Source organism: Leptidea sinapis, chromosome 13 (assembly GCF_905404315.1).
Source record: "Leptidea sinapis chromosome 13, ilLepSina1.1, whole genome shotgun sequence".
NCBI lineage: Eukaryota > Metazoa > Arthropoda > Insecta > Lepidoptera > Pieridae > Leptidea > Leptidea sinapis.
Window position 1 is genome coordinate 4,261,824 of NC_066277.1, and position 22,084 is coordinate 4,283,907.

General features: G+C 36.3%; 1 protein-coding gene and 1 long non-coding RNA gene across 2 annotated transcripts in view; both read right to left on the minus strand.

The window, feature by feature from the left end:
• The window catches only part of LOC126967401 (uncharacterized), a 557,714-nt gene that overhangs the window by 80,349 nt on the left and 455,281 nt on the right, over positions 1–22,084 (minus strand). The gene's annotated exons all lie outside the window — the stretch shown is intronic.
• Positions 90–20,465, minus strand: LOC126967388 (uncharacterized). The gene is made up of 6 exons (XM_050811832.1): positions 20,253–20,465; positions 8,799–8,955; positions 7,394–7,508; positions 5,669–5,803; positions 4,292–4,505; positions 90–1,112 (listed from the first exon to the last, which is right to left on the minus strand). Exons 1-6 carry the CDS (start codon positions 20,413–20,415, stop codon positions 958–960), a joined length of 939 nt encoding a protein of 312 aa, XP_050667789.1. The 5' UTR covers positions 20,416–20,465; the 3' UTR covers positions 90–957.

Sequence of the window (22,084 nt, forward strand, 5' to 3'; positions counted from 1 at the left end):
TGTTGAACCAGGAAAAAAAGTTTAGGAATAATAATATAATACCCAGTACACAACATGTGCAAGAATTATATTATATAATATAAACAACGTTATTATATTAAGTATTTTTTATTTAATTACTACTAATACTAACTTACCTATTTATAAGTAGGTCCATCACATAACAAAGAGCAGCCTATTGGGCTTATTGAATTTAATTTACCAAAAAATGAAGTGCTTTGATGCTCACTTTTGTGAGAACCCCACGCCGATATATATTTTTCACATCAACATAACTGTTTTAGATATATTTAAAAGCTATACTGCTGTACATTGCACTGTTATTGATGCCTAATGAACATTCTTTCTTATTAATAAAATAGAGCTACTAGCTAACTAGCTTTTGTCAATATCAACTGCTAATAATAGAATAATTTGTAACCTATTAATATTATATTCTTTTAGTTATTATATTTAGTAATTGTAATATTATATAATCTTAGTGACATCACTTTGTAAGTTGGTAGTTTCGTATTATTAAGTTGGTAGTATTGTAACTGTTACGAATTACTCTCACCATATTATTATACTCTTTGCTCTCACCTATCTATTTATCTATTATATTAGGCACTTCTTGTTGGGGCAATCAAAAGTGGTGGACGTGCTGGCTGCTGGTCACTCGACTTCCCGAGTGTTATAAGTCATTTAGTTTTACTATGTTTAAAGTAGTGATTATAGTGAAATTATTGAATATATGTTCTATTCAAGTGGATCGTAGAAGTGTTTTATTATAATCAGATTCTATGTCTAGGTAACACTGACATTCTATCCTATTAATATATAGGCTACCCTCCATATTAAATTGGTATACATTTCTACAGCTTATGTCCATTCTCTTTTATTTTGGAGCAATATCTTATCTAAAGTTTGTTTAAAAGCATCGTTAGAAACCTAAAGACTTAAAATCTTTATTTTTCCTTAATCTACGCTTAACAGTCTAAATGTTCCCGGCATTCCAGCGTATTCCTCGTTAAATTTGTCAGATGGCCGGCAAGTTTCGTCCGTTTTGGCTGTGTTGATCTCTCTCAGATATTTCTTGAAGTCATCTGATGTTAACTCCGACAGCCAATCATCTGTGAAAATTGTTTTTGTTGAAATAAGCAGATCGACTCTGTTTTGTAGCATATATTAAACTTACTACACACAGAGTAGGTAGTTAGTAGTTACACTAAGATTGCGACGGCCAGACATTACCGTTATTTTTGAAGCTATTTAAAATATCGTAAATAAATCGGGATCTTTACTTTAATTCCGCTAAGTCCCACAAAATAACTTTGTGTGTGTTTTCACATCCTCTACATGACGCCTACGCGCCTACGTCAAACACTGAAGCAATAGTCTTTAATCTCTTTTTTTTTTTTATGGAATAGGAGGACAAACGAGCGTACGGGTCACCTGGTGTTAAGTGATCACCGCCGCCCACACTCTCCTGCAACACCAGAGGAATCACAAGAGCGTTGCCGGCCTTTAAGGAAGGTGTACGCGCTTTTCTTGAAGGTACCCATGTCGTATCGTCCCGGAAACACCGCACAAGGAAGCTCATTCCACAGCTTCGTGGTACGAGGAGGAAAGCTCCTTGAAAACTGCACTGTGGAGGACCGCCACACATCCAGATGGTGGGGATGATATCGTAACTTGTGGCGTGTCGTGCGAAGGTGAAATTCGGCGGCAGGAATCAGGTTGAACAGCTCTTCGGAACACTCTCCGTGATAAATGCGGTAGAAGAACCACAATGAAGCGACGTCTCTACGCAACGCCAAGTGATCATTGATATGCAGAAGAAACAGCGTGGGAGATAGCACACAGCCTTGGGGTACTCCAGCGTTCACGGGCTTGGGATTCGAGCAATAACCGTCGATAACGACCTGTATGCTGCGCCCAGTGAGGAAGCTGGAGGTCCACTTGCATAAGCTCTCGGGAAGCCCAAATGATGGAAGTTTTGCGAGGAGCGCCTTGTGCCATACACGATCAAAGGCCTTCGCTATATCCAGACCAACTACCAGGCCTTCCCCCTTGCTTTCAATAGCCGCCGCCCATCTATGTGTTAGGTATACCAGAAGATCGCCAGTCGACCGACCATGGCGAAAGCCGTACTGCCGGTCGTTGATCAACTGGTGACCCTCAAGGTATACCAAGAGCTGGCGGTTAATTATGCTCTCCATGATTTTGGAGAGTAGGGAGGTAATAGCAATAGGCCTGTAGTTTGCCGGATCCGAACTGTCTCCTTTTTTTGGGATCGGATGGACAAGGGCTGACTTCCATGAATCAGGGACTACGCCTTTTGAATAAGAGTGCCGGAATAAACGCGTTAGCACCGGCGTCAAACCAGGGGCACACATTCTAAGCACGATTGGAGAAATGCCATCCGGCCCGCTCGACTTCCTGACGTCCAACGAAAACAGAGCTCGCCTAACAGTTTTCTGTCGGAACTGTACTTCAGGCATGGAGCTCTGACATCGCGGGATGGTCGGCGGTGTTTTTCCGTTGTCGTCAAGAGTCGAGTTGGAGGCAAAAAGAGTGCACAGGAGATCGGCTTTCTCTTTTGCCGTATGGGCCAGGGTGTCATTCCTCATGTGCAATGGCGGCATGGACGGCTGGTTGAAGTTACCAAGAGCAGCTTTCGACAACGACCAGAACTTGCGTGTTCCGGTCGGGTAACTGGAAAGCTGCTCGCCAATTTTGACGATGTGCTTCGATTTCGCACGGGCGATTTGCCGCTTAAAAAATCTGGAGGCACGGTTATATTTCCTCTTCAGAACTTTGCAGTTCGGATCCTTTGAGCCCAGCGCCGCAACCCAAGTTCGATACTCCTGTTTTTTGCAGTCAGATGCTGCTTTAACTGCATCGAACCAGGGCTGTGATCTGCCACCGATCGGTACTACAGAGCTTGGTATAAAGATATCCATGCCCTGCAGTATCACATCGGCTACTGCAACGGCGCAGGCACTAGGATCATCCGAAGGGAAACAAACCCTGCCCCAAGGGTAGGATGCAAAAAAGGAACGCATCCTATCCCAATCTGCTGACTTGTAGTGCCAAACGCGGCGGGTCGCTGGTGGTCTGCGACGTTGGCGTCGGATAGGCACTACACTCCTGACCAGGCAATGGTTGGACGTTCCGAGAGGGGCGTCGACAGAGACCTGGTAACCATCGGGATGTGTAGTCAGCAGAAGATCTAATAAGGACGGCATGTGGCTATCCACATCCCGGAGCCGCGTCGGCGACTCAACCAATTGGGACAGACCATACGCCAATGCAAAATTATGCACAGATCGCCCTGCGTAGTCTGTGGTACGTGATCCAAGCCATTCGGCATTGTGCCCGTTGAAATCACCCAAGACTACGATTTCAGCGGAGGGGATCTGAGCAAGCACGTCATCAAATGCCGCTTGAACGCAGCCCATGAGGTGATTCGTTTCTGCGTTACCACTATGGGACCTGTAGACACACGCATAGATGCGACCGCGGTCCTCTAAATCTACGCGGAGCCAGAGAGTAGACAGGCCCCTACCCTCAAAATTGCCGAGACGGCGACAGCATGGGCTCCGGTCCTCAACACTAACCTATGCGAAACATAGCGGCACTAGGCCGCTACTTCACGCCGGTATTCTGTGCGAATGTGGTAAGTAACCCGGACGAGTCTGGCCCGATTGTGCTGACGTCATAAGACAGCAGCGTGACTCTCCCACTTTCAAAAAGCCCGTAGTCGCCTCTTACGACACCCTTAGACCTGGGACTACCCTATTCTTTTTACGCCCCGGGGCAGCACAGCACAGCACTCTTTTTCGTTTCATCATTGCCAATTGCCTGTTGATGCAATGCACGTGTCGAGAGTTGCGGACTGAATTTGATCATTCATAATATTTTAGATAGGAATGGATTTTCGCAAAATGCTAACTAATTCTATTATTTTTTTATAGCAACGTAGTATTGAATTTTTCTATGGCGTCATGTTACTTACATTATTAGTAAAGCTAAATCTATTCGTGCCATTTATCTTGGATATAGACAGTCACTCGAAGGAAAAATTTAATTAGGTATATATTGTTACTAGTTGTCTCCACAAAATATTTAGTTTGGTATTTTCAAAATTTTTGCGTATAGTTTGCAAACTATACGCAAAAGTAACACACTAAATATTATCATAAAAACTGAAACTAACTATGTGACGATGACGAGGAGGTGAGGACGTGAAATATAAAATAAAACAGTTATTAAACACAAAAAGTTCCATTGAATGTGCGTAACCTACCATGTATTTTGCTCGCGGACTTCTCGTTGCCTCCAAAATCGACAGGAATAATCTCTTTCTCAACAAATTCGAAGGCATCATCCCAAGATTTGAAGATCTTTATCCGATCAACCAGCTTGGGCTTAAGTATTTGTTTCAAGATTCCAATTAATGTGTCAATTATTTTTGATGTTGTAATGAAAAAGAGACCTTTCAACTGCAATCCGAGCCCTTCCTGCAAAAAAGTCAAGTGAAAGATTTTATTTGTAGCCGTGATGCTTCATACGATAGATTCTTCATAAATAAAATTTGAAAACAAAATTTTTTGAATGATGCGGGGGGATGACTTGAATCCGCGACCTTTCGTGTTCCGTGCGAGTGTTCTTCCAACTAAGCCAACCGTTTGAGTAACGTATCGTTGTTAAATTTTGTATGCTTTGTTCAACTCTCAGGTTGTGGCTTCATCTACAGGATCTACTTTACAGTTGATAACCTGCTCAACCCCAATATATGCATATTTGGAAATTGACTTGAGATGTCGCTCTTGCAAATCAAATAACCAAATTGTTATGTTTTAAAGTGATATCACATACGCTAATACTAATATGCAAATATTGGGTTGGGCAGTTCATATTATTATCTATTATTATTATTGATTATCTATTATTTGGAAAGGGTGACCATGAGTCTAGTCCCTATTGGTCCTACTAACACCGCATCCAAGTTTCAATATTGTGTTCGCTACTCATACAGTTCGTCAATCATCATCAATCATGCAAGCATTTACGAACCGCAGTATCTTCTTTACGTGAGAAGCATGGGTTTTCCTTTTCTGTGATATAGATTCCTGCGCGATCTTGCTGTTGAATGTCTAAATCAGTGCTTTAGAATAGCTCAAACTTGTTAATTTCTACATCATTTAAGTGTTTCTTGTTGCCATCGGACCACCTGGTTGACAGGGTGTGACTAATGACGCTTCTGCAGTTCACATATTGATTCTGCAACTCATTGGACAGCTCCGGCTTCAGCTTTTGCAAGCTCATCAGCCATTTTATTCCTTATGATTCTAGCATGATCTGGGGCTCTTTCACCATCCTTGGTGGCTACACCCTGCTCCCAGGTGATGTTTCTAATACTCGCGTCAAGAAAATACTGCGGTTCGTAAAGGCAGCAGGGCTTGATGACGAGCTATAAGCATGAGTGGCGAACATAATAGTTGAATTCTGGGCGCGATGTTACTGGGATTTACTAGTCAAATAGCCACCCTCTTCAAATAAATAAATAAATAAATAAATAATGGGGGTCCATATGAGAACCACTCTGTTCCTGAAGGTTAGTGTATAAAACTTAAAAGTACACCTATTTGAGGTATAAGAATTGTAGCAGATTCAAACTTACAAAGTACACCGTCAGAGCCTGTCGCAAGTCCATCGGGTTTATTTTAGTCATTAACTCGAGCATATTTACATCTGACAGATCAAAAATAGCGATGAATCCAGCTATACAGTCCGTCTGTTTTAAGTAATCACCCATCTGAAAGGTTTAATAAGTATTTATGTATGGTAATTACGAAAAACTGGAGGTTTTCCCAAAATTCTTCGCTTCTGCAATGTTGGCAACAAGGGTTCGCTTATGGCAACCACGGGACAGCTATTGGGGACAGCCAACTGGGCTTAACTCCATTTATTAATTATGGTCAGAATAAGAATTTAGAGTGTGTATGCAAACTCGTAGCATTATGGTGACACATTACAGACTAAAATTTGGGTTCCCACAGAAATAAATTTAAAATTTTCACGAGACTATATTCCCAGAATACAATGAACGCACATACAGAATACAATATTGAAAAGGCTCTGGAGTTTAGTAACTCCTACATATCTAACTTGTACTGATATTTATTCCTTCTTAGAAATCAGTTTTACAAACATTTTGAAATTTGGATTGCTTTTTTTATCATTATTAGAAATTTTATCTTTAAAAGCTGCTGCTTTTAAATTGCCAAAAATAATTGGTCTGTCAGCTATTACATCCATTTTTAAAAAACACGTGAAGAAATTATCCCATAAAAATATCATATCATTGATAACATTCAATGACTGTTATTATTTAAGTTCGTTCAATTGAATTATTCATAACTCGCTAGGCAAAATTGATCCATTGTGCCCTAACCCGTTCCTGGGCCTTCGTTACCCAGCCACCGGTAGGATTCCCTTATTGAAACACTGTCATTAAATTAGGCCCATAATTTTAGGCCAGATTACAGAAACGTATAATACATAATTATACTGTTATTCTACATAGTATAAATAAACCAACTGCGTACTACGATCTCTTAACTTGCCCCACATTTTGCGTTATTAAAAACTAGTTGCGCATTATTTTATGTCAATGGCAAAAAATGAAGGCAAAATCTGAGCCATTCTTTCATTTACTAAATCATGGGTATTTATTATTTTGCGTATACTCCATTGCTTTTACTGAATGAAAGTAGCCTAAGCATATTCTGTCTGCCAGTAAAAGTTGAAATAGCTTTTTAAAGTGAAGCTTATATTACATCGTCTCAAACTTTTTCGTCTGTGTGTTGCATGTCGCGTGACGGTCGGGCAGCGCCTATATTTCGCAGCAGCTGACCGTGTAGTGTATAGACTATTTCTCATTTGTGCCAGTGCTCCACGCTATTTTGTTTGTTTTTGTCAGTGTTTATTGTAAATGTTGTTTGTCAGTGTTTAATGTAAATGTTGTTATTTATTAAAGTGAATAGTAAAAATTATTATAAATATTATTTGGAGTCTTCTTTTATTATTTCCCATTATCATTCCAATTTTCCAAGTATAAAATAAAGATTGATAAAGCGATCTTTATACCCTTAATGGAATATTATCCCAAAAATTTTAGTTAAATGTCTATAATGTGAAAAAAGTTTCACTTTTACCGTGGTTTCATAAAACCTCACAGTCCTTTTTTAGAGATAGCTGGAATAGACGAAAAAAATTAACAATGGGCAATCTGATTTAATTCTAATTGGAATTCATCTGAATTATGTAAAAATATGTTATTTATTTGATATAACAAACGTTTGAACGTTGAATTTTAATATTTACATATTTAAGTATGACTTACCACGTAAGTATATTTAAAGGCGTCGTTAATTTCTCCAGCATCCAAAGTCTTGTTGGGTTTAGCCACCATTATGCGATAATGTTCTTTAGTGAGCTTTGGAAGGATGATTGGCTTCCTGAAATAAATAAGTACTCTTCTTAGCCATAACAACATAAAATAAATAGTCTATAATTATTAACATTTGCAATTGTCCAATTTAGCACTAGTAACTGGTATTACGTCATTTTGCAATCGTCATTTGCAATTTTGCCTCCCCTGAATTTTTCCACAATACTCTGTGTCTCAACTTTTTACCAACCTGTTCCAGCCTTATCACAAATTTCATCCTGTCATCTTTTTCGTTGCCTCTTCCATTCTCTTTTTTCCATTGCGATGATACCACTCAATGGTATCCTTGGACCATTTTCTTCTTTCTTCCTCCAGGACAAAAAGATAGCGACGTTTCGTTTTTTAATAAAGAATATAAAAAAAGGTCCGATTGAAAAATAAAAATTCCTTGCAATTGTTTATACAATATGGGACGGGGCTGCCCCATGGGAACATGCATTTATATCATCAGTAGGGAAAACGCCTATTTCTGCCGTGAAGCAGTAATGTGTAAGCAATACTGTGTTGCGGTCTGAAAGGCGCCGTAGCTAGTGAAATTACTGGGCAAATGAGACTTAACATCTTATGTCTTAAGGTGACGAGCGCAGTTAAAGTGCCGCTCAGAATTTTTCGGATTTTTCAAGAATCTTGAGCGGCACTGCATTGTTATGGGCAGGGCGCATCAATTACCATCAGCTGAACGTCTTGCTCGTTTAGTCCCTTATTTTCATTAAAAAAACACATTGTACACTTATGAAAGTCAATTATGGTTGTTGTCAATTATTAAGTTGTAAGGCAAGGCGATAAGTGGTGTGATGTCGAAGAACGTTGATACAACAACTGGGGATTTTTAGTGGTTAGCGCGAAATCTTTTGAAGTTTAAATTGCAGGGAAGGGATTACTCGATAGTTCAGCATATCATTGATTTGCAGAAGAAAGAGTGTAGTCCTTTTAGTCTATAAATTCATTTCGTTTCAATCGTCGACGAAGCCTTATGTAATCTTGAAGCATAGCGAAGGAGAGTTAGTTACATCGTTTGCTTTTTAACGGCCGTTTTCAATAACCTATCTATCCTTAGTTTAACTTACTAGAGGTAGACAAATCTATCCTTTTACGCTTAATTACATTTGAATAACCTATCGACATAAAGCATTGGACTACAACTATATTGGACATAGCTATGGATAGATAAGATCTTGTCATTAAACGGTGACGGCAATGTATCCGTAACTAGAGATACGTTATTGACAACGGCCGTAAATGCGTGATAAGCGATATATAGATTATAGATAATAATGATATTACATTTATAACTTACACAACTTCTAAAACGGACGCAAAGCTTTTTTCCACGTCGAAACAGCTGAAATTCTGTGGCAGCAGTGTCCGCAGAGTGCACAGCCGGTCCATTCTACCTTTTGCTTTCTCGAGAGAGCCCTTTGAGGCTATGATCGTTGACTGTAAATAAGCGTCAGCTGAAAAACAAAAGCAAAAGGGATAAATTTACTTGAACGTGTAAATCCAAAGTATTTTGTAAATTACTAGATTATGAAATCTAATATATAAAATTCTCGTGTCTCGGTGTACGTAATTGAACTCCTCCGAAACGGCTCGACCTATTTTCGGGAATCTTAGCGTGCATATCGGCTAGGGTGGAGAAACGGACATCTATTTTTCATCCCTCTAAATGTTAAGGGTGGTCTATCTCTATCCCAAAATTTATTTTTTATTCTTTTTTAAAATTAAATTATATACCATTCAGCATTAAAAAATACATGCAACTTCAAATTTTCACCCATCTACGATCAACACTTACTTTTGTATCGCGATTTTAATATTATTCTAATCCATCCACAGACACGCAATAGAGTTGCAATATGGCAATCGAATATAATGATTATTGTAGTACGATAAATTTTATGTATGATATATTTGGTAGGTCTGAGAATCGGTCGTCATCTATTTTTATACCCTAAAAATTTTAATTATTCATTTTTTTATTACTCTATATGGCAATACAACGTTTGCTGGGTCAGCTAGTATCTTATAATAAAAGGTATAAACGGCATTTATTTTCTCAAAATTGATTCCTTTAGAATTCTTTTTGGTGTCATTTCTAATATACTAGATACTACTACCGCTTCGGAAACAAATGGCGCTCTGAGAGAGAAGAAGCGGCGCGAGCATTCTTTTCTTTTTTTTTTGCGCTCATTTTAATAAAAATATACAACATTGTACTGTCATTGCTATTGCTATAAAATAATCATAATATAGTCCCAGGCTCTCGAATCTTAGATATTCCGCTGGGGAGTAATGTTTTTCCTCACTTTTTCAGTTGACAAAGGAAAGAACGAATTGTAGAATAAAATCTAATATATAAAATTCTCGTGTCATGGTGTGCGGGACCGAACTCCTCCGAAACGGCTTGACCGATTCTCATGAAATTTTGAGTGCATATTGGGTAGGTCTGAGAATCGGAAAATATCTATTTTTCATCCCCCTAAATGTTAAGGGTGGTCCACACGATTTTTTTTTAAATTTGTTTGATTTTGAGTCAGCATTAAAAAATACATACAACTTCAATTTTCACCCATCTACGATCAACAGTTACTTTTGTATCGCGATTTTAATATCGGCAATATGTTTGCTGGGTCAGCTAGTAATCTATATAATACACAAAAATTTGTTTCTATTCGTTAGTCACGCTAAATACCTAGAAACGCCTTCATCGATATTACTTCTTTTTCAAGATACTAAATAGGTGCGTACCTACTACAGCTACCGGCCTCTCTCTGACGACAGTGGGCGTCGTAGCTTGTGTGATTACTGGCCTAAAGCTAATGTTTCAAAGTAACGAGCCCAATTGCATTGTCGTTTTTTTTTATGAAAATAGGAGACGAGACGATCAGGACGTTCAGCTGATGGTAATTGATACGCCCTGAAAAACCCCAAATATTCTGAACGGCACTACAACTGCGCTCGTCACCTTGAGACATAAGATGTTAAGTCTCATTTGCCCAGTAATTTCACTAGCTGCGGCGCCCTTCGGACTGAAACACAGTAATGCTTAGACATTACTGCTTCACGGCAGAAATAGACGCCGTTGTGGTTCCCATTATCTAGCCGGCATCCTGTGCAGAGGAGCCTCCAGTTATTCTGAACTTTTTGTTTCTTACGAAACTGACAACCGTAAAAACCGTAACGAAGTAGAAAAATATGACACTTCAAACATCGTAAAAATGCCATTTATCATACCGCCCTGATCAATACGTAACAATAAAAAAAAAAAATAAGAATAAGAAGACTATTGCAATAGTTTCTTCAAATACCTATTTTACAAATTTTGCCTAACTCGGCACTGTGTGTCATGGCCGTAAATTGAGAGTACATGTTAAAGAGGTTGATTTTTATGTTAATGATTTGTCCCCGAACCGGAATTGTATGTATATTTATTCATACTTTGCATAAATAATAAAAAGCGAGCCTATTTGTCGTCTTGTCCGTTTTCAATTCAAGGTCAATGGATAGTAAATACAGTAGGCACTTACGCAGCAGAGCAAGTTCAGAGGAACTAAGTAACGTTTTCATTACAGGTTACCAATGGAAGATATGACTTGGTCCGGTCTTAAATATAAAGGTCATTACCGATTAAAATTAAGTAGAAAGGTGTATTATGTTACGCTACTGACCTGTATAAATACCACTGGACAGGCTGTTCCATACGTTTGACAGCAAATTTTTTGTGCCTATTTAAAGCGCCACACGCAAGCGTCCAGAGAACAAATTTTGTCGTACAATACAAATGGCTGCGAAGGAACGTACAATACTCTGAAGTATTTCTGCATTTTGAATTAATTTCGTTCGTTTCCCGTGTTACTTCTACTTCAAGAATCAACGTAATATTTTTTGGAAATAGTTTCCCACCATCAATCGATGATGCTGAGGTTGTCTTCAATAGTTTTAATACCGCAGACTCTCGCTACATGGCCAACAGCGCCAAAATTGCGAATATCAAAGAGGCACAAAAGCACTTTGACAGCAGCCATCCAGTGCTATATAGCTGTAGAGGTCAGCGTGTTATGTTAACCTTGTATCAAATCTGTGGTTAGGCACAGGAAAATAGATCATAACGCGTTCCCGTTAGATATATTCTTTGAACGCGTTGTTCTCACAAACATCACGAAATTCGAAATTTTACAGTTGTAATTGTTTTACAGACTAATGAAGATACATGAAGTGATATTTAGTTTATTTATTTATGTCATATCTGTCAGCCTAGCGAAACTCTAAGAAAAAAGCAATTCACTCGATTGTATGAAACGTGCAGTCATTAATAGATTGACAGACTCGTGAAAGGCGGAGATAGCCGAAATCCATGACGTTTTAAGTAACTTTTCGCTTTCAAACTTAGCCGGATTATACTTCTTCGCCAATCGTCATACTGTAATTACTACTATTTCAAACTTATGTCAAATCACGGCACGTTTCATACTATTCTTAATTTCATTTTTACTAAGGCAGTACCCGCCTCTTATTACGTAGTATTTACATCCTCTTTGGTCATATCATTTACAGAACCGACCCGAGATTAATTAATATTTTCTTTGATTAACTCAAGTTTTACACATTAATAGATAGAATAGATTAAAATAATAATAAATAAGTAATTGTAACTGTATTTTTTGGGGGATCTCCCTAAAGTCGTGCCCTTACAAAGGTCACTTTTGCGCAAAAACATTTTGCAAAAAGTACAGTTACCATCACATGCGTTTTAAAAAGTATTTTATTTAAATGCTTGGTTAGAAAAGAAATTCGAATATCCAGGTGTTGCTATGTAATAACTTAAAGTGGGTTTTTAGAGGTTTCCGGTTCGTGAATAAAATGTATTTTCTGAACTAGTCAGGCGACAATCTGGAACAAGTTTTTAAATTTCGTGTCGACAAGTGATCGGTTTTTGGAATATTTAATTATTTTAAATTGGCACATATACTGATCAGGTCACATTTTTCTAATACCTCATCGCCAGAAATAAATGTTTCTGACTTGAAAAGAATTTATAAATATCTTAATATACTTAATAAATACTTTATTTTGGCCATATGATGTGAACCGACATAATTTAGCCATAAAAGTGGCAAAGTGACCTAAGTTATAACGTATTACAAAACAAACTATGGAGTAGCGTAGTAAAACGACCGAATATCGAGCCCGTCACAAAATAAATCAAAACTTCGTTATTCATTTAGTTCAAGGAAATAATATCTAGTTACTTATAAATGTCATGTTTTTTCTTTTTACCAATTACCACCACGTCGGAAAAGGTGACTCGTTACCTACCTCTACCAATCCTACCAGATAGAGAAACGCTACTGGTTGAGGTTTTATCAACAGCTAAATCATAGTTTGTTATTTGTACCATCTGACCATAGATCATTTATATTTCTATAGACTGTGACAGCTGTGAAAACGTCGAAAGTCGTAGACGGACAGTTGACCTCTATTTTTAGTAATGCTGCGTGCATTAACACAAAGTGACATACAAATTGTGAGTGTAAAACGTAGCATGTCACGGCCAATAAAGTAATAAAACTGGCCTGTTTTCATCAGTTGTCTAGCAGCAAGAGGCTCTATCTAGACATATAAATATACTCAAACGTCAAATATTCAATGACTTACACGAGCAAGCGAAAAATATATTTAAATAAAAAAAAAAACAACAGTGTGTACAGGAGATATTCAGATTAATCTAAGCCCTGAGATATAATGTAAGGTACATTAGGTAAAGGTTGCGTACAGACTGGTGCAACGTAACATGAAATGTGTCATTCTGCCTTTCATTGCGTGTTCGCTTCAAGCGTGGACGCATAGCGCGTTCATACCGCGTATTCACTCCGAATCTCCCGCGTACGTCTGTTTCCGCCATTCACCCGGGTGCCTCTTTTTATTCGTTCAAAAAACCGAAAAATCGCGGGTAACTGTGCTCGTGGCTTGTAAGTCCTAATTTTATTACAGAAATAAAATTTGAAAACCAAATTTTATGAACGATATCGCGTTCCGTGCGAGCGCTCTTCCACTGAGCCAACCGTCCGAGTGACGCATCGTTGATAAATCTTGTTTGTCTTGTTCAACTCTCAGGTTGTAGCTTCATCTACAGGACATCTACTTTACAGTTGATAACCTACTCAACCCCAATATTTGTATATTAGGAATTTGACTTGAGATGTCGCTCTTGCAAATCTAAACAATTTGTTATGATTTAAAATGATAACATTTTTTTAAATGTTATTTGTATAATACATTTTTTTTTATTGACACACTTTTTACACAAATTATCTTGCCCAATCAATTTAAACATCCATGACTCGGAAACAAACATCCATATTCATCATATAAATGCTTGCACCTACCGGGATTCGAACTCGGGACCTCTAGTAGGTAGGATCGCTAACCACTCGGCTATACAGGTAAACATTTAATCTCAGAAGTGAGGGTTATCACTTTAAAACATAACAAATTGTTAAGTACAAAGTTGTAATGCTCGTAGCGTGCACGTGAAATGCTCGTTTTGCGAACACGCCTTGTGTGACACAAAAATATGAGAAATTCTTTCATTGCATGATACATTTCATGTTACGTTTTACCAATCTGTACGCACCATAATGAAAAGTGGGCAGCATTTTTGTAATTCACTTAACATACATATCGCCGGAATACGTTGGATGAGGGCAGCGCAGGACCGATCGTCGTGGAAATCTTTGGGGGAGGCCTTTGTCCAGCAGTGGACGTCTTCCGGCTGATGATGATGACGATATATTACCATACCACATTCTTAATTAAGTTAAATAACGTGTATTAAAATATCATTAAATTATTTGAGTACAATTAGAAGAAAATAATTTTCTTTTTTTTTACAATTTACACATATTGAAATTTTCAAGCCAGTTTGTATCAGAAATTATCTGATGTCAGTTTTTTTAAAACAATGAGCAAGTTTCTAAGAAACAGGTGAAAACGCGACGCCGTTCTTTCTAGAACAAAATAAATTCTTAAAAATGTTCTACGATGCTGAAGTTATTTACATTATTTGACAATAAAATTATGTAACATGTTATGATAGCGGCAGGCGGTCTTAAATCCCATTGAACAATGTGACTACATAATAATATATATCTATTTAATAATACATAATATTATGTACTAGTCTGTGCCCGCATCAACGTCTGAGTGGACTTAAAAAGTTGGGCCATTGGTTAAGTGAAAGTAAAACCTAAGTTAAAAAAAATAATTTTCATAAAAAAAAACTATTTGCATAATAAATAACCACGTATGTCAAATCTCTCTAAATTTCACCCTAATTATGACCAAACTTTTTTTTATGAAAATAAGGGAACAGACGAGCAAGACGTTAAGGTGATTTTAATTGAAACGCCCTGTCCATTACAATGCAGTGCCGCAGGATTATTTATTAACCCAAGAATTCTGAGCGGCACTACAACTGCGCTCCTCACCTTGAGACATAAGATGTCAAGTCCCATTTTCCCAGTTATATCACTAGCTACAGCGCCCTTTAGACTGAAACACAATAATGCTTACACATTACTGCTTCACGGCAGAAATAGGCACCGTTGTGGGACCCATAATCTAGCCGGTATCCTGTGCAAAGGAGGCTCCCACTACTATTGCGGTTTATGAGTCACAGCCCGCTGACAGATAGTCGGACGGTCATCGGAGTCTATTTATTAATTTGGGTACACTTACAGTGCACATCAGAACATTAACAAAATAATTGTTTACTTTAGCCATTTAAACAGGCCTGCCTAATACAACTATATTTTCGCATTTTCGCTCATAGACAACTTACATTTTATTAATATTTTATGACATCTTGAAGTCTAAGAAATATGTTACTGAAAATAACAAATCATCGGGAAATAACTTTCACTCAGATAATTTAAACGTGTGTAGGTAGAGTCTCTTGCTGTTAAACAACCGATGAAAACAGGCCAGCAATATTAGTTTAGTGTGCGTGAAAGCTACGCCTTACACTCGCGATTTGTATGACACTTTGTGTTAGTGTGCGTAAATTTTTGCCGACAGGCAGGGTAGTCACAACTTTTTTTCCACTTTTTCACAGCTGCCATAGTCTATCTAGAAGTATTAATGATCCCATAACGTTCAATTCAAAATTTTATTCAAAAACCGCCAGTTTCTAGCCACTTTCTTCCCGCTAACGGAATTTCATCCTAAAATTTGGCAGGATTCAAAGTTTAATTTGTATTGAATTGTTATTTTCAAGTAGAAAAAAACTGTTAAGCAATAAGTATTTGCAAATAGCTTATATTTGTTTATCTGAGATATTTTTTTATTTAAATGGACAATAATATACTTAATTCTATTTAAAACAAATAATATTCATCACAAATCAAATATCTTAATAGTAAAATCAATATTTACTTGATATTTACCTACATATAAGTACTTAGCTATTATAACAGGGACATTTTTTGGCTATAACTATTGGGTTGGCAGATTTAAAAAGAGATTTGATTACTATAACATAATACCTTAGATAACTAATACGTCTAGAGTGTCTTGCTGTTACGGCCGTTCCCAATATTCAGTCTAGCTCTTACTTGAGATAAAAATCGTAACTATCGTTGACTTTTCTGTCCCAATCAACTTATCGACGGTGACACACCCCACACACACGCTATAGCTTGCCAACGATAGAAGTTTGTATGGAAATTGCAATTCACGCGTCCCAATATAAGGCGATAAGAATGACTTATCGGGTATATTGGGTAGGCTTCAGATTATTGACAGCTTATTACTGACAGTATAAGGTAGTAATTTATATGCCATTAGACTACCTGTATCTACAGTTCAGTGTTGACAAAGCGTGGTTACACCGTTATGACCACAGCCCTATTTTGTAACTATTTGTAAAAAAATCAGAACTCTTGTATCGTCACTAAATAAATATACTTCCCAGACAACAATAACGACATGACATAAGATATTTATAAAGATATGATGGCATTTTAATACTATAATATGTATTCTGGCAGTTATTTGGCAAAACAAGTTGTACCATGAATATTTTATTGTAGAACCGTGGCTGTTTTATTTTAACAATGAATTAATTTTATTACACCAGTCTGACCATGAGAAGGTAGTAATAAGTGAAAAAAAATACACAAGAAGAGTTTCTTACCTAATTCAAACATGTAATACTTAATATATTTTAATTAGATTACTAATTATTAAAAAAAATCTGAAGTTATTGCCAAGTTAAATATAAAAATTATGACATTAAATAATTATATTATTTACAAGCCAACTTGAAAGTTGTTACTATAGTTATTTCAACTTGAAATTTGAAATTTAGGTTCTTTATAGAGAGCAAGTGCAAGAAAAAAGGATGCTATGAGAATCCCCCACCCCAAAGGGGGTGAAATGGGGGTTGGAAGATTGTATGAAAGTCCTATGTTTTTGAAGTTAGAGATGTAAAAATCATAATTTAGGTTACTCGCTATAAATAATGACAATCTGTACCCATACGTTATTTTGGAAAATCTCCCCTTAAGGGTGGTTAAGTAGGAAATCAAATTTTGTATGGGAAAGTTGTGATTAATGTTAAATTTAAGTTTGGTAGGTCTTATCAGCTAAGAAAATATTTTACGAAAACCCTCCTAAGGGGTTGAAATTGGGTTTGAAATATTGGATGAAAGTCTTATGAAGTTCGGCCGTAGTGGTATTTTTTGTAAAGGTACCATATAATTTAAGTACCTTTGACACCTACGCCTCTTGATGATAAAACTATTAAATAAAAAATTGTTATACTTAGTCATTTAGAAGAGGGATTGTTTGACGGAGTCAAGACGGCTCGTTCTGCTTTCAAATTAGCTTTGAACCTGAACACGTGCTTCCAGAAGCCAAAATTATTGTATGGGATGAGTGTACAATGGCCCATAAGAAAGAGATTGAAGCTCTAAATAGGACAATTGATAAAGCACAGGGCCAAACTTTGAAACTAGCCGGTAATAATCTCAGAAATTATTGTTTCTTGCATGGTCATTTGTATGTGGCGTCCTTCACACCGCACCAGATTTTTCTTCAACTAGAAAGAAGGACAAGAAATGTTGTTTACAGGGAAATTTAAAAAAAATAGTGTTGTCAATTCTTTTTTTACATACCATCGGATTACCAATTGCAATTTAAACATAGGAACAATTTCTGGTTAAGAAACTATGCTACTCGATAATCTTATATTAATAAAGCCAGAATCAAACTTTGAAAACAGCTGGTGTACATCTCAGAAATTGTTTCTTTCGCGACCAGTTGCACCTGTGTGGAGGCTCAAAACAAAATATAAATTGAATTTATGTTTACGGGGAAGTTTGGAATAAATATAATTGTCAGCTCTTTATTCCAAACTAAAAATGTAAATTGCGACGTCTTTAGGTATGAACTATGAAGTGCGGTTTTTACTAGCGGTAGGACTTTTTTCGATAAGTTTGATTGCCCTTCCAGCATGAAAACAATCTCATAGGAAATCAGAAATTATGCGCGGACGAAGTCGTGGGAAACTGTATGGTATACCTATAAAACTTGAGGGATACCCTAACAGGAATGAATGATGGAAAATATGAGTATATTTCCGTCATCAGTTCTATTTTTTTAGAATGGGACTGAAACGAAAAAAAGAAGCTAATATAATAATTTGATGTAAATGTGATGATTATTAATGAAATATTAAATAATTGAAATGATTATTATTATAATGAAATGGGGATTAAAATGCACTTAAATCCTTGGATCTATTGCGCCCACTGCTTGCGGTAGTGCGCCTACCCTCAACTCCCTGTTTCTAAAAAAAAATGAGATGAGGAAGAGAATTGAGGCTAGTAACTAGGACGTGTTACTGTGCCGAGATTTAAATTATATCATCAATACCTATTACTTTTAAAAGGTGTAGGATCCTCAGAGGGTTAGCCATTTAACTGCGATATTATTTATTTATTGAAAAGAACAACAGCATGAATATTATAATTAAATTAATGAGTCTTAAAAATTAGTGTACTTAAAATAGCCAATTACAGGTCTCTCTATATAAACAAAAGATCAACTAATGAATTTAAAACTTAAATTACTTTAACTTATAAACAAAAAAATCAACTTATGAATTTCGACTTAATTTACTTTAACATAATATTAATGTATTATTATGTTAATATATATGTGTGATTTTGATTTGATTTAATTTCATACACCAGAGGAATTATAAAGTGGTTGGAAGGAAGGTTTGAAGGTATCGTATCGTCCTGTGAAAACCGCGCAAGGCCTTGAAAGTTAATTTAAAAAAAGACGAAATCCTTATCCCTGACCTTTTAAAGTAACAACGCAAATAATGTAATCGTGTTGAATAAACCAATCACATAAACATAAGGAGAAACAAAAGTGTTCAGAGGCATAAAATCAAAAATAAACAGTATTAATAAATAAAATAAAAAATCAAAATATGTCAATATTTACAATACTATGACTAAATAAAATTAAAACTATCATTACGTGGAAGCGTACCAAGAATACTGACAGCATTTCCGCGTTGGATAATGTTAATACCAGGAACAGACATAAGCTTATAATGCATACTACTCGGCTAAGTCGAGTTAGTAAGTCTTTTGTGGGGCGATGTATAATTCTTTACAACAAAATCCCAGAAAATGTTCAAAACAAAAGTATTACGTTATTCAAAAGAATTGTTTAAAAACGTTTGTGGTAAAGGTTACTATAAAATAAATGACTTTCTTAATGATACCACAGATTGGGAATGGAGCGACCGCCCTCAGGCTATTAAATAATAAGTTTAATTGTACAATATTACTCTGTAAACATATTTTTTCGATGTAAAAAAAAGGCTCGCTGAGTTCTTCTCAGAATTTGGAATGGGTGGTAGTTTTTGACTTTCAATAAATCTCTTATTTTAGTCACATCCAATTTTGAATAAAAATATTTGAATTTGAATTTGATATCTAGGCTGATCCGTTGACCTAAATAGCTGCCAGCACTTGGGTTTCCAGTAGCCTTATTGAGGCGCGAAGATAGTATTTTGAACATTCTCCGCGCCTCTGGGTCCCACGGGCCAAGTGTTTCGACACCAAACGGCACAAAGATATATGACTCACTGAGACCAACATATTTGCGACGCTTGCTGTCTTCCGCAGTTTCTTTGCTCCTTCTTCATTGTATCTTTATTTTGAATATCTCAATATCGTCTCTAACAATACAAGAACTTAACTTGGTACCGGTTTTCCGAATTTAACATCATGCCACCAGATGACCCAGGTTAAAAACTTATTCAAAATCCTATGAAATAATAAATCTGCTTATAATGACTAAAATAATCAAATACTTTGATAATAATTTAGTCAGTATTTTAATTTATTTAAAATACTTTATGTTAATTAAGAAAGCAAAATTAGTTGTAAATCTGTGATATCATAAATTATCATCAATTAAAAATCGAAGAGTTATAGTTGTAATTTAGTTTTCGTATGAGTTTGACCATATCATATGATTCTTTCCTAGCTTCGGGGTTTTTAATTTTCAAATAGAGATGTTATTCATATTCCCGTGAAAGTCCCGTTAAAAAAGATTCAAATGTTTCGGAGATTAGCCGAAACAAATGGACAGTTAAAAGCTATCATTGTGGCATTATAAATAGGCACTTCAATTCTATTCATAGATTCAAAGATGTAAAAGAACTCACAAAAATCCCTCCTTTTGAAGTGTGGCTGCATCTTAACCCAATCCCGCAGCAGCGAAATAGCATTGTCCATTTCTCCCGGCTTGGCTAAATTAACCCTTTTAAGCACAACCTCAATGGTCTCAGGATACAGATCAACAATTCTTCTCTTTGGGATAAACTCCATTTTTAATTATTTGTTCACTCGAACCGAGGCCCACTTGTGTACTGATTAACAAGTTCGGACGCAGTGGCTTAAGTACCATTAACAGATCGGCTTTTATACAAATACATAAATAATTTAACTTAAATATTTCGCTATAGAACCTACATACTTCCTTGTTGATCGTTTGCAAAGCAAAGCAATTAAAATTGAGATTGTATGTACGTTTTAAATAAAACGCCACTTCATATAATTTGTTAATAAAACATTTTTCGTAAAAAGTTCATCAAGAATTACTTCATTTATTGTAATATTTTAGTTCTGCCGTACTTAAGTTAAATAAGACTGTTTCCACTTTATTTATTTTTTTATTTTATTATTATTAACTGCCATCAGTGGGTAACGACTATAATCAGTTCAAACTCTACGGGAGTTTGGTTAAACGATTTGGGTTTTGGAGGCCATCGCCTCAACCACCCCTTATTCTAATGAGACTTGCTTTCGTTTTAGTCTTCTCATGGCTTGAGAGGACTCGAGCAGTTTAGTAGCCAACGGATTTGGGTGAGTGGCTAGGCGTTCGGCGTAGCGTCTGGAATGTTTTTTTATTTCCTCATTTATAGTGGGCATGTCCAGATATTTATGTATCTCGTCGTTGCGAGCAAACCAGGGTGCATTTACTTCTGTCCGCAAGATACCGTTTTGTGCTCTTTGAAAACATATTATGTTGCTGTCACTGGCAGTTCCCCATAGTTGAATGCTATAGGTCCAAATAGGCTTGACGACTGCATTGTATAGAAGTAATTTGTTTTCTATGGAGAGAATTGAATTCCGTCCCATTAGCCAGTACATATTCTTGAACTTAAGGTTGACTTCATTTCGTTTATGTATTATATGGGACTTCCAAGTGAGACGGTTTCCACTTTATAGAAACGAATTATATAATTGTATTATATTATATATTGTATCTTAGTATTATTTCTTATGTTGTACAATTAAAATTAAAAAAAAAATGTATGTATGTCATACTTATCCACTTGTGGTCGTTGCCTGTAAGTGCAATAATACTTAGATTTAGATTTTGAAGTAATATTGTAATTAATTAGTGTTTATTGTGTTGACGATGCTAATTCTAATATATAAAATTCTCGTGTCATGGTGTTAAACTTTGAACTCCTCCGAAACGGCTTGACCGATTCTCATGAAATTTTGAGTGCATATTGGGTAGGTCTGAGAATCGGAAAACATCTATTTTTCATCCCCCTAAATGTTAACACGAATACTATGTTAATTAAGAAGAGTTATTAGTTTTTGGCCATTCTTTCGATTGGCATCATACGAGTAGGGGTGTTTTTTTTACATTTAAGTCGGTTCGATTCCCAGACGAGGCAAATATTTTTTAGAAAATCTTTGAATGCAGAATTACTAACTTTTAAAAATAACATAAAGTTTTCTTTCAGTAAAATAGTCTATCTTCGATATTAAAGGTACTTTCCCTTCATGTCTCATAACTTTGGGACATACTGTGTATTAACCCAAATAATGAAAATACTTTTTCATAGTAGTTATATTTGTAAAATACGTCGGAGAAAAAAACCGTCGAACCCTTAAAATTAATTATATGGCAAAACAACGTTTGCCGGGTCAGCTAGTAAATAAATAAAAACCTAATGTTTTTTTTATGGTGGCTCTTACA

What these genes read in the sequence shown, in the direction of transcription:
- LOC126967388 (XM_050811832.1), bottom strand. Translation starts at nt 20,415, where the DNA reads ATGGAGTTTATCCCAAAGAGAAGAATTGTTGATCTGTATCCTGAGACC. An exon ending in CTTCAAAAGGAGGGATTTTT is followed by an intron (nt 8,956 to 20,252) that starts GTGAGTTCTTTT and finishes TTTGTTTTTCAG; the next exon opens with CTGACGCTTATTTACAGTCA. An exon ending in AGGCTCTGACGGTGTACTTT is followed by an intron (nt 4,506 to 5,668) that starts GTAAGTTTGAAT and finishes ACTTTTTTGCAG; the next exon opens with GAAGGGCTCGGATTGCAGTT.